The sequence below is a fragment of the Anarrhichthys ocellatus genome, unplaced genomic scaffold (assembly GCF_004355925.1).
Source record: "Anarrhichthys ocellatus isolate YVR2014 unplaced genomic scaffold, GSC_Weel_1.0 scaffold18, whole genome shotgun sequence".
Taxonomy (NCBI): domain Eukaryota; kingdom Metazoa; phylum Chordata; class Actinopteri; order Perciformes; family Anarhichadidae; genus Anarrhichthys; species Anarrhichthys ocellatus.
The window spans coordinates 6,951,974-6,971,646 of record NW_022280048.1 but is presented as its reverse complement, the minus strand read 5'-3'; the positions used below and the strand labels follow the sequence as shown (position 1 = coordinate 6,971,646).

At 44.5% G+C, this 19,673-nt stretch overlaps 1 protein-coding gene across 1 annotated transcript in view; it reads left to right on the top strand.

The window, feature by feature from the left end:
- cxadr (CXADR Ig-like cell adhesion molecule) overlaps positions 1 to 19,658 on the top strand; it is a 33,830-nt gene extending 14,172 nt beyond the window's left edge. Inside the window, exons 2-7 of the mRNA XM_031857165.1 lie at positions 7,169 to 7,338; positions 11,524 to 11,728; positions 15,124 to 15,279; positions 15,404 to 15,526; positions 17,152 to 17,290; positions 18,377 to 19,658. Coding sequence (XP_031713025.1) covers positions 7,169 to 7,338; positions 11,524 to 11,728; positions 15,124 to 15,279; positions 15,404 to 15,526; positions 17,152 to 17,290; positions 18,377 to 18,659 — 1,076 coding nt within the window. The 3' untranslated portion in view covers positions 18,660 to 19,658. The remainder of the gene's footprint in view (positions 1 to 7,168; positions 7,339 to 11,523; positions 11,729 to 15,123; positions 15,280 to 15,403; positions 15,527 to 17,151; positions 17,291 to 18,376) is intronic.
- The last annotated feature ends 15 nt before the right edge of the window (positions 19,659 to 19,673 follow it).

Genomic DNA, 19,673 nt, shown 5'->3' with positions numbered 1-19,673 from the left:
TTTATGATGGGGAGAGCGTCGGCGCTGTTTTAATTTGCTCATTCCACAATCCAGAGCCCTTCCAGGCTGCAATTCTGCTTTAATGAATCGCTAATGTTCTTCCCACCATCACTGCCCATCCACGATAATGTGTTTGTTTGTTCTTATGAGTGAGACGTTTTCTTTTCAACTGGTTGGAAATAATACTTTGTTTTCAAGATTGCTTGGTGTGTGTGTGTTTTTTTTTGTTTGTTTTTTCCAAGACGCACTAAACTGAAAATATTTCCCCTCGCAGGGATGTTTATGAGAAAAAGATGTAAATTCAGACTCGCACAACTTAATTCTTAGATCCATCTCTCCCTGCCACACACACACACACGCATACATTTCTTTGTTTGTAGCTATGTGACTGAAACACAAAAAATGTGACTGAAATACTAAACCAATGCTTTCACTGCCACTGAGGCTGCAAGTGTAACTGCATGAAGCAAACCGTAAAGAAGATAAACAGAAGTAAAGCCCAGCGTGACGTCGCTCACCTCTTTCACAGAGCCAAGCTTTTTTGTTGTTGTGCCGTGAGCCTGAAATAGCCGACCGCCTTTATCTCCCCACGGTGAGACTTGGCTTTTCAGACTTTACTCCCAAGGATGCCCTTTAAGGTCAGAGGGTGGAGAAAGAGGCTTACGATCCTCTGTGGACGCTGCCAAGGCTCTGAGGGTCAACCGGGTAGCACACGGGTCAGCGGAGGTTAGCTGTTTAAACTGTTCCTGGTTTCAGGGTTTAGTGCTGTCTGCTGAAGCTGCTCTTTACACTTAATGTCTGCCTCGAAGACCTGGCGGGTTGTCTGTAGAACTGACACAAACTGGTGATCGATAGAAAGACGCGGTTTCTTATCCTGCTGCTTGTAAATAAATAGAACCTTCGGTCCTCATTCCTTTTTGGACATTGTAGCGATCCACAGACGGACAGGACATTGACTGTTCAGTCAATGTGAGAGAGAGACGGGAGACGCAAACAGCTGTTATATGCGCCACAAACATCTGTTTTTACACGCCCCCCTTCCCAGTTCATTTTAGATGCTATTCTTTGGTTTTGAAAATAGCCATGTTGTGATTTATGAATGATGATTAATCCTTTGTGTCATTACCACATTTTTCCCATCACGAATCAGCTCCTTGGATTGAATCATGGAATAGTGGACTGTTCCAGGTCAGCCCTAATTAGTTGTTAAAACGTAGACGATAATGACAAAAGCCCATCACAAGTTTTCAGTGCCCGAAGTGAGGTCTCCACATTGCTCTATTTGTCTTTCCACTCATCAGGAAAACTCAAAGGTATTGTTCAGTTCACAATGAAAGAAAAAAGAAAAAGAAGCAGTTCCCCACATTTAAAAGTTGATTAAATGTGGTTTGATTAATTTTCATCTCGTCAGCAAAATGTCTAGCGAAACCATGGCTGTGTTTACACTGCTCCTCTGTCATGAAACCAGGTGGATGTTCATAAAGACGTCTGAGCTTCGCTTTGTTCACTTCCACAAATGCTTTTTAATGGAGAAGTAACGTAAACTTCACTTTTCATAACTCTCCCTTGTGTCTGTTCCTACTTAACCTCTTTCTCCCTCTCTCTGTGAATCTCTCTCTCTCTCTCATATGACGCCTCTTAAGCGCCACGGCAACCTTCTCCGAGGGATTGGTTGCCAGGAGACAGGATTCACTCCCCATTGTATGCCGACAAAGGTGGAGGGGGGATGTGTGTGGGGGGGTTACAATCAGCAGGACCAGAGAGAATTGGAGGCCGAGGGGACCGGCACGCCACAATCATGGGTGTGTTGGAGAGGAGGTGGACAGGCAGGGCGGGTGAGGGTGAGTGGGGGGGGGGGATTGAATGGCGGTGGGGGGTATTGGGTGGAGCACGCTGACACCCTAAATTCCTCTTGTCCATTCCTGGTCTCCCAGTAACCACGCTGGGATGTGCTGTGTCAGATACTGTGGTGCAGACTGGAGGGAAAGAGACACAGCGAGGAATAGTTATTACGACTTTTTAATTAGCCAGCGTGCCCTCCCCCACTACACACACACACACACACACACACACACACACACACACACACACACAGTAGGACACATTCTTACTACAGCAGCAGACACTGAGCTCAAGGGGTGTGTGTGCACACACACAGTCTATTTGTCATAGTTTTCCTTGGCTCTAATGATGGTCTCTCTTATTGGCCCATTACATTAGCTTGGAGGAAGAAGGCCAGTTTACTTTAGCTCTGGTGCCATTACTCTAAATAAGGACTGACGGTCACCCTCTATAAGCCAGTAATTATATGGAGCGCTCGCTCACCGTGGCCGAGACTTTGAGCTCAGTAAGATCATTTGTGCTCTGAGTACTTGCTCCAGAGTTCACACACACACACACAGTGTATACAGTGTGTGTTGATAGCTGATAGTTACTGATTAACACTTTGAGCTGCCTTTTTACAGGATACAGGGTTATTTGTGTTATTCTCTATTAGAAGCTACTACCAGGGGATGGTTTCTACAGCCAGTTATCAGCCATCATTCAGTTATCTTAAAGTGCCTTATCCAGGTTAGTTATGAGAAGGGCTTTTCTTTTTAAATTATTCATGATCATTTGTGATTAGAAAGCCCCTGAAATCCGATTTCTCAATCATCTTTTCACGATGTGTAATGGGGTCCTACATGAATACAGTTTTCTGCCAAAGTCTGAAAAGTTTGGGTTTGGCCAAATCCCAATGTCCTCCTTACAGACTCACGGACTTTGAGGCGCGCTCCTGCGAAGTCCGTGAGGGTTTAGGGCTGTCCCACTGTCAAATCATCAAGTGTTTGAGGGCTCTCTCGCAGACATTTTGAGCCCTTTATGAACCGTTTCCGTAAGTTAGCATGGTATGCTGATTTAGCCTAAGGGAATTACCCACAAATCATTGCAATGTAACGTTAAACACGGGGTAACCAGTGGACGCATGGAGACGTAAAAAAAAAAAGGTAAACAAAGAGGATGGCTCACGTGTGTTCAGTCATATTAAATTTACTCAGAAACATTAAGGATTAAAGATGGAACAAAAAATAAACATGAAATCAGAGATTTATTTATTTATTCATCAAATATTTGATTTTGTCATTGAAGCTGTTTCGACAAAAACGAGTAAATAGATTATATGAAGTTACCTCTCATCTTGTGAAGAAAGAGTCTGAAGATGTTCAAATCAAGGAGTACAAAGTATAAAATAAATACACACAATTATACATCATATTTATTGTTGTTTTCATGGTAATGTGATATGTTGCAGCAAAGTGCTGTCCCATTCATATTTCCACCATTTCAAGCCCTCAGTCTCACACTCACCAGGTGATGTCAGTAAGTCCTTGAGGGTTCAGGGTTTGAGGGTTTAGGGGGGATATTGGGATTTGGCCTTTGTGTTTTTTCTCTGTGTGTTCCACAGATTTAAGGTGGGCGGGACTCGGCTGGAAAAATGGTGATGTCATGTACTTCCAATTCACCAATCAGGTTTTAGCAATCTTTTAAATAAAGTTTGATGACAGTTGTGGGGTTGTTTGCTCATGTTGCCGTACCACTGTCAATCAGATCTGATCAAACCACACGCACACACACACACACACAGTCCTCATGATGCAGATTAGCTGAGTTTTGATGTTATAAACTCTTCTAAGAATAAATACTTACGGTTTTTTATTTAACTTAGATGGATTTAGAAATCGCTTGTGTGGATCAATCCATGTCAGTTTACACTTTCTCCGTTATTTCTTTGGTGTTTATTTCCAATGGGACATTTTAGATGGCAGCCACTGCTTTACCTGGTCACCTGATCTTTATTAGGACTCCTTTCCCTTATTCCTACCCGACCCATTTTATTGACTTTTTATTCAAATGATTCAAATGATTGTTTTTACTGAGCTTGTATCGCCATTACAGTGATTTGATGCCATCTGGTGAAGTGTAAAAATGTGAAAAAGCGCTTTATTGCTACGGATGATGTGATAGATAATTTAAGGGCTGAGATATGTTTGTTATGATATTACTAGAATGCTTTGTTGATGGTTTTTATGTTTTGACTCTACTACCTTGTAACACATTTCTCTAACATTGACTATACAGTATATGACCAAATAAGCAACAATCAAAGTTAAGTTTATTAGAATAAAGCAACGTGCATAGTTTTTATTTACTAAGAGTTTCATGCTTCACAAAAAGCTTGGCTCAGCTAAACGGCCTCATCAGGAAGGCGTGTGGTTTGATCAGATTCAATTGACCGAGCTGGAAACATAAGAAAACCTCCACACAATTTATTTTAAAAAATGTTGCTATACTGTGATTGGTGCAGAATTACGTGACATCACCTTTTTTCCAGCAGAGCCCACCCACTTCAAATCAGTGAGAACAAGCAAGGACAACAGCACAAATCTCTCTGAAGAAACAATCCAAACTTTAACAGTGAATGTGTGTTTATGGACGGCCCAATCACTCGGAGTAAGAATAGGTTTTTATTTTCAGGGCCTTGCCTGCTTTGCTACGACTGCAGCTTTCACCTAATTATCTCATTTGCATTTACCACAGTTCCTCTCCAAGACTTAATGCGTGCAGTGGATGGATTAAACGGGATTCCTGTCTGTTGATTGAATGTGGAATTAAGCTTAGATTACACTCGCGGTGTTTATGTTCCTTTGCCTTGGCACCGCTGTCACCTGAGCCACCACCCGGGCAGGTTTATGAGCTAACAAATCTGTTTGCCAGTGGAAGGGATGATATCCTGAAATGGCACGTTTTCTTTTCCCCATTTGTGCGGTGCTTGAAAGGAAGAGGCCTCCGGCTGAACTGTAATTTAAACAAATGCTGTCTATGGCCTCAGCGGGCCGCCATTGATTTAACAGCTATGCCAGGCAGTGTCCCCGATTGCCCGTCAGAGAAACCAGCCTCCCTGATAAACTGTTCTAGCTGAATACTTTTTCTCACAGAATGCAATTTTCTCCCCTTTTCCAAGCAATTTGTAAAAAATGCCCCGTCTCCTTCAAAGTGCTTGATGAATTGACACAGCTTTCTGTCATGCAGATGCCAAGCCGTGTCTCGGTTTTTGACAGTGATAGACACGTATCTCAGTCCTCTCTCTATCACACCCCGTTTCTCTCGCTTCCGCTGAAGGCGATGGATCGCTCCCATCAAGGGCGTCTGACACAATCTGTGTGCTGCAGCGGCCAGCTGCAGCGCCGACGGATGGGGAATAAAACTATGCTTGTGCTTCGCAACCATATCAAGTGCTCCCAGGCTGCAGGGCTTCAACAATGGTGGGTGTGACGGAGATTGTCACTCTCTGCGGTGTATTTTTCATTCAGTTGTCTCTGCGCAGCCCAGAGGGGAGTGAGGTTTGAGGCTGAAACAGAGCTGATGGACATGAGATGCACGCCCGTCTTACACAGAGGGCCAAGATATAGAAACGGCCCTCACACAATTAGCTGGCAAACTCCTCTTTGTCTCAGTATCACAATCAAAAGGACTACTTTCACTTTCATCATTTAAATTGCATACTTGATGTCCTGGTACCTTTACCTTGCTCAAACTGTTTGTAGGTTAGATTGAGTGGTCATGTAGGTTGGAAGACTCGTACGCAGTTTAATGCACCTTTAGATCTCTTTGTTTTTTGTTGTGTAGCTGCATGTAATCTCTTTTTGTTGCGTCCTTTACGGAAACCTTGTAATCAAGGTAATCTCTTCCTTTCCAGGAAGTGAAAAGAGTCTAACAAAGTGTGTACTGTTGCAAGGTTTGTCTCCTGTTTCACCAATTATCGCAGAGTCAGCTCCATTTGTCAGTTGGAGTAAAAGCTGCAAAATAAGAAATAAGAAATAAGCTCAGGAAAATGTGATTTTTTTATTTATTTTTTTAGTAAAAAACAAATTTTTATGGAGTGGAAATTGTTTAATTATCAGCAGAACATTTCAGTTCCACATGTTTGATGTCATTTGTGGCACGTGATAAGTATATTTACACACGCCTTTTAGCAGCAACATATTGTGGGGTATTTCTTTCTATAAAGCTGTTCTCTCGCTGACTGGAAGGTGGCAGGCTGTCAGAAGGATTTTAATGCGTTGAGGCAGCATGTGACAACTCCATTCTCTACGGACTGTGTTCCGTGCTGCAGCTTAACTCTCTTATTGAATGGAGAATCTTAACCCAGTTGATGTCACCAGGAAATTATGTTTATACGTTCTAAGAATAAATGCTTAAGAGTCGGCTCCAGTGTTGTGATGGGCCACAGTTTCTTTTTTTTTTATTATCACCCTTCCTTCAGCTAAGCTGTGTTCTCATCTATCAGTTTCTCTTTTTTTTTCTGCTGTGTGATTTACATTATGCATATTCTAAGAGTTACTTCCCAGATGAGATGGAGCCATATTTATTTCATGAGTGACACATTCCCTGAATCAAAACGTTTGGCTTCTGGCTGAGAATGTTTCTGTTATTAAGCAAGTCACTGGAGGCACTCAGTCACTGAACTCAGTTAATTAGATACAAGAGACAGAATTTTCCATCACCAAGCAAAAACAAATTAAAGTACAATCTGTGGGCTTCATTTTGCACAATGTTGAAAATAAATATTTGCTCATTCACTCACCAACAAAGAGGTAAAGACCTGAAGCTGGCTGTGATCTAGTGGTGTTTCAGTCTTATCACAGGTCTTTCTCTCTTTTCTGAAGCTCACTGCAACTAAACATTTCTACAGAGCTTTCGCTCATTTCGTCTCAACTATTATTGCTGCCAAAACGAGATCAAATTACTGTAAAAGTGCTGCTTAATAAGATCATTCTGGCCTATATGTAGCACGGATAAATTACGACGAGGGTAACTCACTGTGTCGATGATTTTCTCCTTCTCAATTAACTAAATCATTTTTAATTGGTTAAGACATCCATCAATTCTCTGTGACTCATCTGGGTTCAGGTCACATTAATTGATTTATCTTTTTCTGAATTATACAGTTGTAAACAGCTGGTTTCTACTGGCAAAAATGCGATATGAACGAATGTCCTTAATAAATAATTGTAGGCCTTTCTTGTCCCTTCTGTGTTTCCATCATTCTTTAATGCTTTCAATGTTTTTATTGTTGTTATTATTATTGCAGTGCATTAACTTCCTCTCTTTATGCGTGTCCGTCCAGGTCTGGCCTCCGGTGTGGAGATCACAGCTTCGGCGCAGGGACCCATAGAGAAGGCCAGCGGTCAGAGTGTGAAGCTGGACTGCCAGTTCAGTCTGAGCCCCGAAGACTCTGGACCGCTGGATATTGAATGGAGCTTGCTGTCCTCCGACAACCAGAAAGAAGACAAAGTGGTACGTGTCGATGCTCCCCACAAACACTGGAAATGCAGTTTTACTTCTAAGATGGCTTACGACAGTACAGTTAGCAGTTGTCTGTTGTCTGATCGACTCATTTAGTCATGGCATCTATGTTCAGACAAGTCCAGCTTTGTTCTTTCCTTTTCCTACGTAGTTAATGGGATCTTTTCCAACGTGGTCTTTTGTATGCAGCTTCAGAACTTCTTTCACAATACGCCCCAACAATATGTCAAAAATAGAAATTAGTGGGGTGTTTTCATTGCTTTCAAGACTTTAAATGTCCCTCATTTTTTTGCTATGTGTGTGGTTTGGTATGTTATACGCAAGAGGCATGCTGGGCGTGTACTTCCTCAAGGTGTAGCAAATGTAATTCGAGTCACATGTACTTCTATCGAGCATTTTCATTTTGTGTGCAGTGTTCTCACAGACGCATAGTGGGAGCCCTTTTTATTCCAGACAGTGTCTTTCCTTTCCATGGCCCTCGGCCATGGAAAAGAAGGACTACACCGCCCTACGGGATCTCCACATGCCCTCAGGGCTTTCACAGCCATAGCCACGGATTCTTGCTACTGAGCGTTCCAGTGGTGTGACCCTCTACTCCCCCACCTGTCACAAAGCCTTCTCATCCCTCTCCTCCACTCTCTTTTTATTCCCCTGTATCCTGTGGATTTAGGCTTTTTTTGGCCCGGATGTTAGAAATAGGTCACAGGCTCATCATTGGGTTTATCTGTCTCTGTCATCACCCGCTGTCCTCTCTGTCCACTGACCCAACCAGTCCTCTCATCCAGGTAGACCTCTGTGCTCCTGGTCATGCGTCATTATGGAGACACCAATTATCTTCTTCTATTTGTTTTTGACCTACTTTGTTTGTACTCTGAATCATTAACTGGAGTAGTGGAGAAGGGAGGTGGAGTTTAACTTTCTATCGGTATTCTCAGTCTCCCAATGGTTGTTATGATGAAATATTGTAAATGTTCTTGTTATTCATTGTCTCGGCACAGAATTCAGTGTGGGTGGATCCCCAGTTGGGCCTCTTCCTCTTCATGTCTCAACGCAGCTGTAGAAATATATCAAATGTTCCTAAATTGTATCTGGTTGCACTGTTTATTTCCTTTATCACGTGCCATTTTGCTGAGTACTATCTGCACACCCGTTAATGTTGCCGAAACCTTTGTAGGAACTTAAACAGGTCGGACATTTCTCTCTGAACGTGTTTGTTCTCCTTGACCTATCAGATTTTTCTCACTATACACACACACGCTCGCATTCGTACAGCCTTTTACCAATAAGAAGTCACGCTCGCGGCAAATTCTTTTATAATTAGCGGCATGTTAATTCCCAAGGGGCTGCTTTAATAGTTGTGACAGTGTTGAATGGGATTAGGCTGATCTGCGAGGACCAAAGCTACCAGATCAGACAGGGAGATGAGAGTGAAGGCTAAACTTTATAGCCACAGGCTCCCAGATGAGACCATGGTGAACTATTGCACGAACGGCTTGCGATGAGCAAAATCCAGGCTTCTCTTGAACAGCCACTATGGGATAATACTCACAGAACTAGTCAGCGGGATCACTCCTCAGAGTCATATAACCAGGAACTCGATGACCTGTTTTTTGCGAGCAGGGAGATGTGTTGTGTGGTGCGTCTTAAATGTGCAAATAATCCTCTCTTTAAGAACTTTATTCATATTTACGAACCATGTAGTCCAGTGTCTTGTCATTGATGCAATCAGAAGTAATCTATCCTATCTGGTGGGGGACGATGCCCCCCCCCCCCCTCATCTGACACGTCCCACATGTCATCAGGGTCCGGGTGGTGAAGCATAGCTAATGCACGTTGCTTTGTTGGGCTCATGTGAGAGATGCCAGGCATGCCTACAGTAAGAGTCATTAGCATTTTGGCTCTCATTGCCTGGCCACAGATTAGCTGAACGCAGGGTGCGCCCTGAGTGCTCACCACCACTGTGAGAACAACGAGGGAAAACAATTACCAAAACAAAATTCGAATGGTGTGAATGGGAGAGGAATTTACTCAGGAGAAAACAACAACATTTAAATGCATAGCTTTATCCCATATCACACAACCCGTCTCCTTTGTCCTTCAGCTCTGCAGCAGAGCCTTCTGTTTACTGAACTCATTGCGACAGGAATTTGTGCATGTTGACAAAGTACCAGAGGATTCCTACGTAAAGCCATAGTGAAAATAGCGTTGCTTGTTTGTACAGCAGTGATGATCGTGAATGACAATGGCCACATTCGGCTGCATTCTCTACAGCCTCAGTGTTGAAGGACGTTTGATCCATTCTCAGGTTAGTGATTCTGCTTTAACCTTGGGAGGCAGTTTTCGAGAGGAGCTGTTCCTGTGAAAGCAGTGCCTCGACTCATTCAAGTTAAAAGCCTCCGTGGGAGCGCAATAGACACAGTGCTGCACTTTATGCTCTGCAGGTTGTTTAGAGTACACAGGTATCGCAGCTCTCTGCTTTGCCTCTCAAATGAATCCCGCACCTCTTCCTCTTCCCTGCCTGAGCAACAGCATCACATGACGATGACCTCATCTTCACATGTGTTCCGATGAAAGGAAGCCGGGCAAATAGGTCTGTTACCTCCGCAGCACGATCCGTCCTCTGAGAGTGGCCCGGCCAGGTGGCGATTGTTTCAACGAACAGTCCCACCTGTTATGAAACGCAGCACACGGACAGTGGTGCTCTTTCCAGCCCCCGCCAGCTTGTCTAGTCATTCGCCCTTTTCATTTTCCCCAGGCTCTTTATGGGATTTTTTTTTCTTTTTTTTTATTGGATCATGATTCTCAAGGTTATTGTGCAGTTCAGAGCTTTCTTTTCTTTTTTTGCTAGAGGTGTGCATGTGTGTAAGCACTCCAATCTGTTTGCCCGTGAAGTGGTCGAAGCTCACGTGAGAGTCTCGTCTGGCTGAGCTCGGGGCAATTTAATTTCCTGTCCTGCGTGGTCTCATCTTGCATATTGCTGTTATTACTGCTGATGTTTTGATCTCTCTGTGAAGTTAGAGGGATAGATTTCCCTCCCCTGAGAGCCAGGTGGAATTTTAACTACGTTACCTGTTTACATGGCTAATATGAACAAGATGAACATGGCGCCCGTTGTGAGCATGCCTGCTCCAGTCTGAAATGGCGACTTGCTCGAGACACAGCAGAACATCCCTCACTCCTTTTCCCTTTGTTTTGCTCCTCTCGTGCTTCCTTTTCAACTGATCTGCCTCCTTTGATGGGTTCATTATTCTTCCTCTCCTCCTGCCATGTTTCGTTTTTCCTCCTCCTCTCTACCCAAGGGTATTTGCTGTGCGTATGCCTGCCGTTGATCGTGGCACAGAAAAGCCTGTTGATGACTGTCTCTTTGGAAATGTGGAAGAATATGCCAGCGTCTGTGAAAGAGAATGAGATCTCTTTTCATTGTTGTTTGCTATTCTTTTCCCCTCTTTGTTCTTTTCAGTTTGTTTTGTTTCCCCTCCTCCATCACCCCAGCTACGAGCTACGAGGTTACTTGTTGGCTCCACCTGGCCTTTATTTCTAGGCATTTCCTTGCTGCTGTCAAGAGTGTGTGTGTGTGTGTGTGTGTGTGTGTGTGTATGTGTGTTTACCTGTCTTGTGGGGACATAAATGTGAATACAACAAATTTACACAGTCACATTGTGGGGACTCGCCCTTCTTTTTTTGGGGGGGGGGGGGGGGGGCAGCAATGGGGACGACTTCACGTCCCCATAACGTAAATCATTTCATTGTAGGATGAAGGCTTTGTTTGGGTTAATGTCGGGGGAGGGTAAGGATAAGGCTGGTAGCGGTTATGGTTGGGCTAAGTTTCCAATAAATGAATGTTCTTTGTTGACACAGCAGGTGTTGATTTGGCTCCACAGTGGTTGCTTTGTTTGAACCCCCTTCTTTCTTGTTGAGCACAGAAAGGTTAGAGCAGGGCTGCCAGACTGAAGGGCATCGCAGAGATAAAGGAGAGCGTTCGTTCCCTTCCCTTATATTTTGGTTGGTTCAGTGAGCAAAGCCTTACCTTTCAGAAAGCACACAACTTCCATTTCAAGGCTGTTGCTTTGCTTTGTTTTTCTAGGAGGACTTTTTATTTTTTTGCAAACGGATAAGTCAGATACAGCACTGCATCACATTATGTAAAGCTCTTAACTCAAACTCTCTCAAATCCAGGTGATCCTGTACTCGGGCGACAGGTCCTACGAGGACTACTATGCACCAATGAAGGGCCGAGTCCACTTCAACTCAGCAGACCCCAAGAACGGCGACGCCTCCATCAACCTGACGGGGCTGAAGTCGTCAGACTCGGGCACTTACCAGTGTAAAGTGAAGAAGGCTCCCGGTATCCGAGGCAGGAAGATGCTGCTGATCGTCATGGGTGAGTGGAGCAAACAGCTGAACACGCTCTGGAGTTAGGCTAGCTGTCCTTTCTTTTTCTCACAGGGTAAATTCTTTCTCTCTACACAGAGGAAATGCACCAAATCACACGGACTTTGCCCTCCCTGGCTGTTTTGATGTAATCCCTTCTAAAATGGAGTGCATGACCTTCCTAGAGGCTGCAGAGCATTGCCCCCCTTTTGTGATACAATTCTGTATTCCCTCTGTGATTATGTCTACAATGATAATCCTGATATTTTTTCCTGTCATCTATATTTGTGTTTAGTATTAGTCTTGGTTTTTCTTCAATCACAGCTCCCTTTTCAAATGAATTGAATGTTTGCAGATGTTTTACAATAGCTATATTCCTAAAATATTAACTGTGAAAACAATATAAAAATGACTCCACATTACTCATTTTGAAACCTTCCGAGATAATACAGGCAAAGGTTAACAAATAATCTGCAATATTACAAATCGTTTTCAACGTGTGCAATGTAAGCCTGCCTTTTAGAGAAATGTGGACAAACCTCAGAGATGGAGTCTATGCACTCAGCTGGGTTTTTGCTGCACAGGGTGAGAGGGGTGACACAGCAGAGTTGTATAAGTCAGATGATTCACTCCTCAGGCAAACACACTCACGCACAGCGGCCTCGCTGGTCGGTCAACTGACTAAATGATGTTGAAAGTGAATCGCCTCCCGAAACCAGCCTGGCATTTGCATATGGGAAAAACAACCCAAGTGCGCCGCACCGGTCTGTCGTGGGGATAGGCTGCATATTGTGCTGTTATCGCCCTGTTATCAGAGTGGTGTCTCTGTTTTAAAGATAGTAGGCGCTTCAGAAAATGGCTGCTGTTCTTGTTGATATATCATGTGCACAAAAGTGCTTTCCAGGAGCTCGCGTCTTTCTGGTTGAGCCGGTTGGCGTAGAGCAAACAAGTTTCTCAGTAGTTGTATTGTGGTGCCACAAAGCAGCTCTCTATTAAAAGAGGTGAATGGCCACAGATAATCTGACCATTAACTGTGAATACAGCTGACACAAGAGCCACTGACAAAGCTCTTGGGGAGGTTAGTTTACATAGAAATTGATCTGACCAGAAGCAGCTTGAAAAGTGAATCACTGCCGAAGTCAACAACAGTTCCCCGTTCCTCACCAGTGAGGGAGATTGACAGCCCTGCGGACTCGTTTCCCATGCTTATTTTAAAATTTTGCTGAATGTCATTGATTAAGTTTATCATTTCATCAAAAGATACAGCCTAAAATAGAAACTCACGGCATAGGTTGAGCTTGTATGGTAACTATCTTTGCTCAGTAACAGTCTAATGTGATGCACAATCAAATACCAGTTATATATAGTATAATATCCATTGTTGATACATTTGTATCACATTCCCCTCATTTATGCTTTTCAAGCTTTTGTGATAAGGTTTCTAAAATGTCTCCCTCGGTAAGAGTAGTATCTACTTTCTAAACGTCAGTTCTAGTGGTTCTTGTAGTCCTTGTATTGTTATCATACGATATGATTTAATTTAATTTGTCCATCGTATCCCTCCTAAAATGCAAATCCAGCTTTCGTTATGGTTATCCAGATGTCTTTAGCGATGGCGTGCATGAGGGAGAGAGATAGCTCGAGGCTTCAGGAGCTGACGGGCTGCTAGCTATTGACCCCAAGGGTCAGGGGTGTTCTTAGCAAGGAAACATTGACAAGGAGAGAGGAGGACATCTTGCCTGCTCTGCATTTTACCTTCAGGTCGATCTTGTCACAAGGTGGCTGGTCCCGGGAGAAGGGGAGACGTGCATGCGTATGTGTGCATAAACACACCAAGTTATACACCGGTGTTGCTGTGGCTTGTCACATATGCAGGTATGCACACATCCCCCCCCCCCCCGCCGCAGTGTGCATGGTACTGTACAGTAGGTAGCATAGCATCCCTTGTTGTGTATTCTCCTCTGGTTGCACCGGGACATTGAAGTTAACACGAGGACAGCACTGCATGTCAGCAGCTCTCGCAGCTGTTTCTGACTCGGCCCCGCCTTTACTCTCAACAGCCAATCATTTTAGCTCTGCCTGCCTGAAGTCCAGGCGATCCTCATCGCATCCAGGGTTTAACGGCCACGAGTCGCTTATGTTTTCATTTTATCATTCAACTATCAGCAGTCGCTCCTTGAAGGTGGGCGCCTTCTGAATGCAACAAATACCACAATCTAGCAATCCCATTCTTCTTATCTCTTCCACAAGATAGCCTTGTGCAGCGCATAAATCCCAATTCATTGTTCATTTTAAAGAGCCAGGGTAGCCGTATGGCTCTGTGCTCCTCCAGCCTCCGTCACCTTCCTCTTTGACCCCATCTTTCAAACAAATAAATCTGCTCATGGGACAGCGGCCTTAATGACAGGAGCTGCGTGTTACAGCCCGCGGACGGACGCGCCGAGTTGACTTTCACCTTTTAAAAGATGTCAAAATGTCATAACTCTCTGACATTTACTGTGAGCTGTGTGAGTGGTGCAACACAACTGCAGCAAAATGCAGGCCGGTGAGTTAGGAGCTGCTCGGCCTTGGCGCCCATCACTACCATCTGTCCATCAGCGCTCGCTTCATTTTTGCTCTCTCTCAGCTCTCCGTTTTGCCCCCTCCATCCTGACCCCCTGTGTGTTTATTAGATTAGTAGGAGCACTCGTTACCGTCAGTCTGCTGTTAATCCTTACGGTTATGCCTGCTAAGCTTCCCCCTCCCGCCTGACACCTGGTTCAGATCTGGAGAGCCCCACTCCAGGGTTTTGTTGTTACAGAACGCATTATTACCACACCAGGATGTCGGCTTTCTGTCAGTGAGCACACAGCACGGACTTGGATTGTGGCCTCAGAAACGTTGTTTTTTTTCCTCCCTCGCCCGGCTGTCTGCGTTTCATTGGAGTCGGTCTGCTTTTAATTTGAAGCTCTGTTTGTTTTTGAATCCCCCCTCCCCTCAGCTCCAGCCAGCGCTCTGACCGACCGAGGAGTGATCGCACACGTTGGGCTTTAAGAAACAAAAGCTTGGCCTCCATCCTTAACCCTGAACCCTACGTGCACGGGCATGTTTGTGTGCTGCGACTCCCTTCTTCTTCGTGGTTATCCTGAGCGACAGCTCCTTTAATGACAGCACCTGTATCAATTACTCTGATTGCTGCTCTCATTACACTGATGACTGCTGAGCAAGGGAGGCAAGGAACTTTAGGAAGACGCAATACACAGACGCACAATTTGTCCACAACATGAAAGATTGTAGAATAACAGGGTTGGAGGCAGCAGGCAGGGGGACCATGTTGTTCTGAGCTAATGCCAGGTGGCCACCTGGTCGTGTCTGTTGTTTTTCCCCTCTCTCAAACACTCTCCTCCATTCCTTCTCTCTCCATAGTGAAGCCATCCAAGCCCAGGTGCTACACCGAAGGCCCCATGCAGGAAGGCAAAGACATTGTGCTGAGGTGCAAATCTAAAGAGGGCACCAACCCCCTGCAGTACAGCTGGGAGAAGACCAGCGACGGCAAGCTGCTGCCCAGCTCCGCTGTGATGGGTAATGGCCTCTCTCACAAGCACTTCCAAACAAATAGAAATCCGTGTTTAGGTCACGCACACGGGTGCTCTCTCTGTTTTCCACGGTCACCTCTTCATTGATGTGTTCTTTGCCCTCACTACAGATCCAGTGGGAGGCACCATTAACGTGAGGAACGCATCTGCCAGCTCATCTGGCACCTACCGCTGCACTGTTGCCAACCGCGTTGGCACTGAGGACTGTGTGCTGTATCTCGAAGTGACGCCTCGTGAGTGCCCAACTAACGTCACCTTGATGCACCGACCCGCATTCAGTCGGTTTCACAGTTAAACCTATAGCTCTGCTGTCTGAGGGTCAGCTAGATAATGTATTAGTACAGTTTGCAGTACTCTATACACACAAGTATAATATGGAACCCTTTCTTCAAAGTTCTTACTCCTAGCATTTGATCCTTCCAGTAAGACTACGGTTATGTATCCAGGTGGCCAAAATAGATCTATTATACATATTAACAATAGTGTATCTTGAGGTAATGTCGAGAACAAGAGCTAGAGTCATGCTAGCTGCTCTGTGAAGCTGTACGTGGGCACAGCAGCACTTAAATGCTAAGCAGGAAACATCAGCATACTTTTAGCAGGTATAATGTGTACAGAGTTAACTTTCAGTTTAATATGCTAGTATTTGCTACCTGAAAACACAAACTGCAGCTGAGACAGATGGGGAAACTAATGACAGTTATGCAGTTATATCCACGTACACCGCAGATCAGGCGGCGGGTCATTAAAAATTCAGATTCATAGCGGATGGTTTGCGGTCGTATGAAATATAACAATATTAATGAGCTGAATATTAACCACATTTTCTAAAATGTGAACAGAGCAATAACTGCTGTCCACAGCAGACAGCTGAGAGACGCTGTGTCGATTACACACATGGAACAGCAGCGTGACTTTAGTGGTTATTTCAGAAGTTCAAAGTTTAGTAACCACAGTTAGTTTTGCTGCTTAAATGTCCCACAGTATTTGGTGCATTGACTGCTCTGTGCCTGGAAACGTTTACAATGACTCAGTTCAGCATCACTGAAGTCTAATCATTAAAGTAAATCATTAGAGAAAACACTTGTACATCAATACAATATATCATTTAAAAAGGCAGCATAGCCACCAGGAAGTAGTAGAGGGGAAGTTAAATGTCCATGCGAGTGCGGGTCTATAAAGCTGAGAAAATAATTGACACGGCTGGGTGGCGTGTGAATGATTAATGCCGACACACAGATTCAGGTTAGAGCCGATCAGCGCATCACTAGTTTTCAGGTATTTGGTTATGGACCAAAGTATTGTAACAACAAACACTCAATAAAGCCAAATAAAACCAATTTAGTATAATTTTATAAAAGTAAAACCAGCAAATTCTCATATTTGAGAGGCTGGAACCATCAAATGTTTTGCATTTTTGCTTGAAAAATGAAAGAAGCCAAAGATCAGTTATGTTCAAAATTTCCTCAACAAATCCATAATGATGATGATGATGATGACTGCAATAAAAATTCAACCAATTTCTCACAGCTAAACTTAGCGTTGAGAAGAGGGCCGTGTTAGAACACTGGCACTCGTCTCGCTGAAGACCTACTGAAGATCCCATTGCAGTTAGAATGATGGTGCACATTTGATTCTGTGTGCTGAGGAAAAGGCTTCAGGATTCAGGCAGAGTCAGCTTCTTGAGTAGCAGAAGCCTTGGTACCACACGCTGCGACAGCGCTGTCAAACAAACAAGCAAGTGCTGCAGCTGGAGCATCATATAGGAGGAGCACGGATACTCAAGTGTTGGATTTTCTCCCCAAATTACATTTACCAAACCTTCCAACCCTTTTTTCTTTTTTTCCCCCGTGTCCAGCCCCCAACACTCCAGGCATCATCGCAGGAGTCATAATTGCCGTGCTCCTGATCCTCCTCATTATCGCCTTCATCGTCTTCTGCTGTTGCCGTGCCCGTCACAGGAAGAAGTACGAGAAGGAAATCTGCAACGAGATAAGGTACATTCACTAAAAACATCAATGGCACTGGCTCACAGATGCAGAAAGCTCCCAATTGATGGAAGAATATTTAACACTCTGTGGTCTCTGCTATATGATGACAAATGTGTCTCGGGTTGTATAATACTGGATTAAATGTAGGCATCAAAAATGCCATAGGTTATATGTGGTAATTACTCACAGCTCGCCATGTAGTTTGGCCTGTGGTCATCTCACACACACACACACACACACACACACACACACACACACACACACACATATCTCCAATAGCCCCAACAACCATGAAAATGTTTTTTCTCCATCAGCGTTTTTTTTTTTACCCCTCCTCAAATAAACAGCTGGGGTAATCAGTTTGAAAGCTTTGTTTGCTCTGTGGCTCCTGTGTCATGTCTGCTGCTGGCTGCCCCCCCACCCTCCCCTCACCAACTACTCCCCATCCAGCCCACGAGCTCTGTACAACCCCTGGGCTTACTATCACTCTGCTGCGGACTGAATCTGTCTAAGACCACAATGTGACACTCGCGCTGTAGGACAAAGAGGATTAGACCACTGGTCCTGTCTCGTACACACACACACACACACACACACGTTCACTGGACCGCCACAGCATGAAGCTGAGGACTAAACAAGCTGCAGCCCCTCGGGCTCCGTTTGATTGAGCATTTAACTGGATTATTGCTGCTTATTAGTTGTTAATGTGGTGGCAGAGGAAGCAGAGGGCATAGCTGTACTTGGTTGCTCAGCTCAATCTCTACAGGCTATTACACAGTCAGTGTGGCTGAGCACTACGGACATTGCCCCAACCAATCAAACGGGCCAACTCTAATTATTTGTCCCTCTTTATTGAGTCCAGTCATGTTTCGCTCTTGAAATGACTCATGTATTCATTGTTTTCCTCACTGTGGGCGGTAAGCGCCAGACATTCCAGACTTCGATGTGTCAGCCAACTTTATTCTGATTTATAGCACCTTCCATAATGCTGTTCCATATTCAAACTCTGACTTGACTCTCATGCTAGCTTGTGAAAGTGAGTTTACGGTCTTATCTTATTGTCTAAATGTACTGCTGTCTGTTTCCTCTCAGAGAGGATGTGCCCCCTCCGAAGAGTCGCGTCTCAACGGCGCGCAGCTTCACCGTGGGCAGCCAGCGTTCCTCCCTGGGCTCCATGTCGCCCTCCAACCTGCACGAGTACGCCCTGAAGCCCCAGTACGACAAGATTCCCTCGTCAGAGGACTTTGAGAGGCCTCCGAGCCACGCCCCTCTGCCCCCGCCCACTGCTGCCAGGATGGCCGGCCCCAACCTCAGCCGCATGGGGGCCATCCCCGTCATGATCCCTGCCCAGAACAGGGAGGGCTCCATCGTCTAGCCTGTCCTCTTCTCGAGGAGGGGCCGTGCAACGAGGGGGAGTCAGCGGCGGAAGGGAGTAGGACACAAGCCAATGAAGACGGAGCTGGGATGGGCTGACTCGCCTGACTTTTAGCTCCTCATTATTTTACGAGTATATAGTATACTCCTCTTATGAAGGCGCTACTGAGAAGAGAAATTGAGTTGTACTGGAATCAATACAGAGCACATTAACTTTTTATCAAATACAAAAACAAAATTTCTATGAATTTAACTTCCTGGACTTTCTCACTGAAAAATTAAATTGTGTGGATATAAAGCAGAATGGTCAATATACAAATTATATTGTACATAAGTGAATGCATGTTTTTTTTATAGACGGCCCTTGCTGTGGAGACATTGTATGTTCAAAACAGACCCAGGCCCCTAAGTGGCCAGCTATACAGCTGTATGCATGCATGTCTGTAGAAACTTGTGTGTGTGTGAGAGAGAATGAATATAAGTGTATGTTTGTGAATGGGAGTATGGAAAATGTGTATTTCATTTATCATCTTTTAATGCCTACATAACAGTTTGATCATCTGTCAGGCAATCCAGTCTCTGCTCGTTTTTGACATTTTTTTTAATTCCATGAATTTATTTTTAAACTTTTATCTTCTGACCTTTTGGAGAAATTGTAAGACAGGCTTATTAGAAAGACAGTCACAGATTTTTAAATAGTCCTTCGACTGAGTTGAAAAATGTCTATTTCGGTCCGCTTGTTTTCTGTTGAACCGTTTGCTGTTTGAATTGTCCAGTCTGGGTTTGGGGGGGGCTGAAGTGGACAGGATTGGCTGGTGGTGGGGGGGAGGTTCAGGCCACCACATCTTGTGATTGGGTGGATTATTGCCTCTTGACCGAGCTTAAGAAAACAATAAAAGAGCGGCCAGCCCTCCTTTTTAGAGGTAGAAATAAGGGGGGTAGCTGGACAGCAGGGTTCACTGAGCAATCCGCTTTGATTGTGTTTGACTATCAGCAGGCCTCCCCCCCCCCCCCC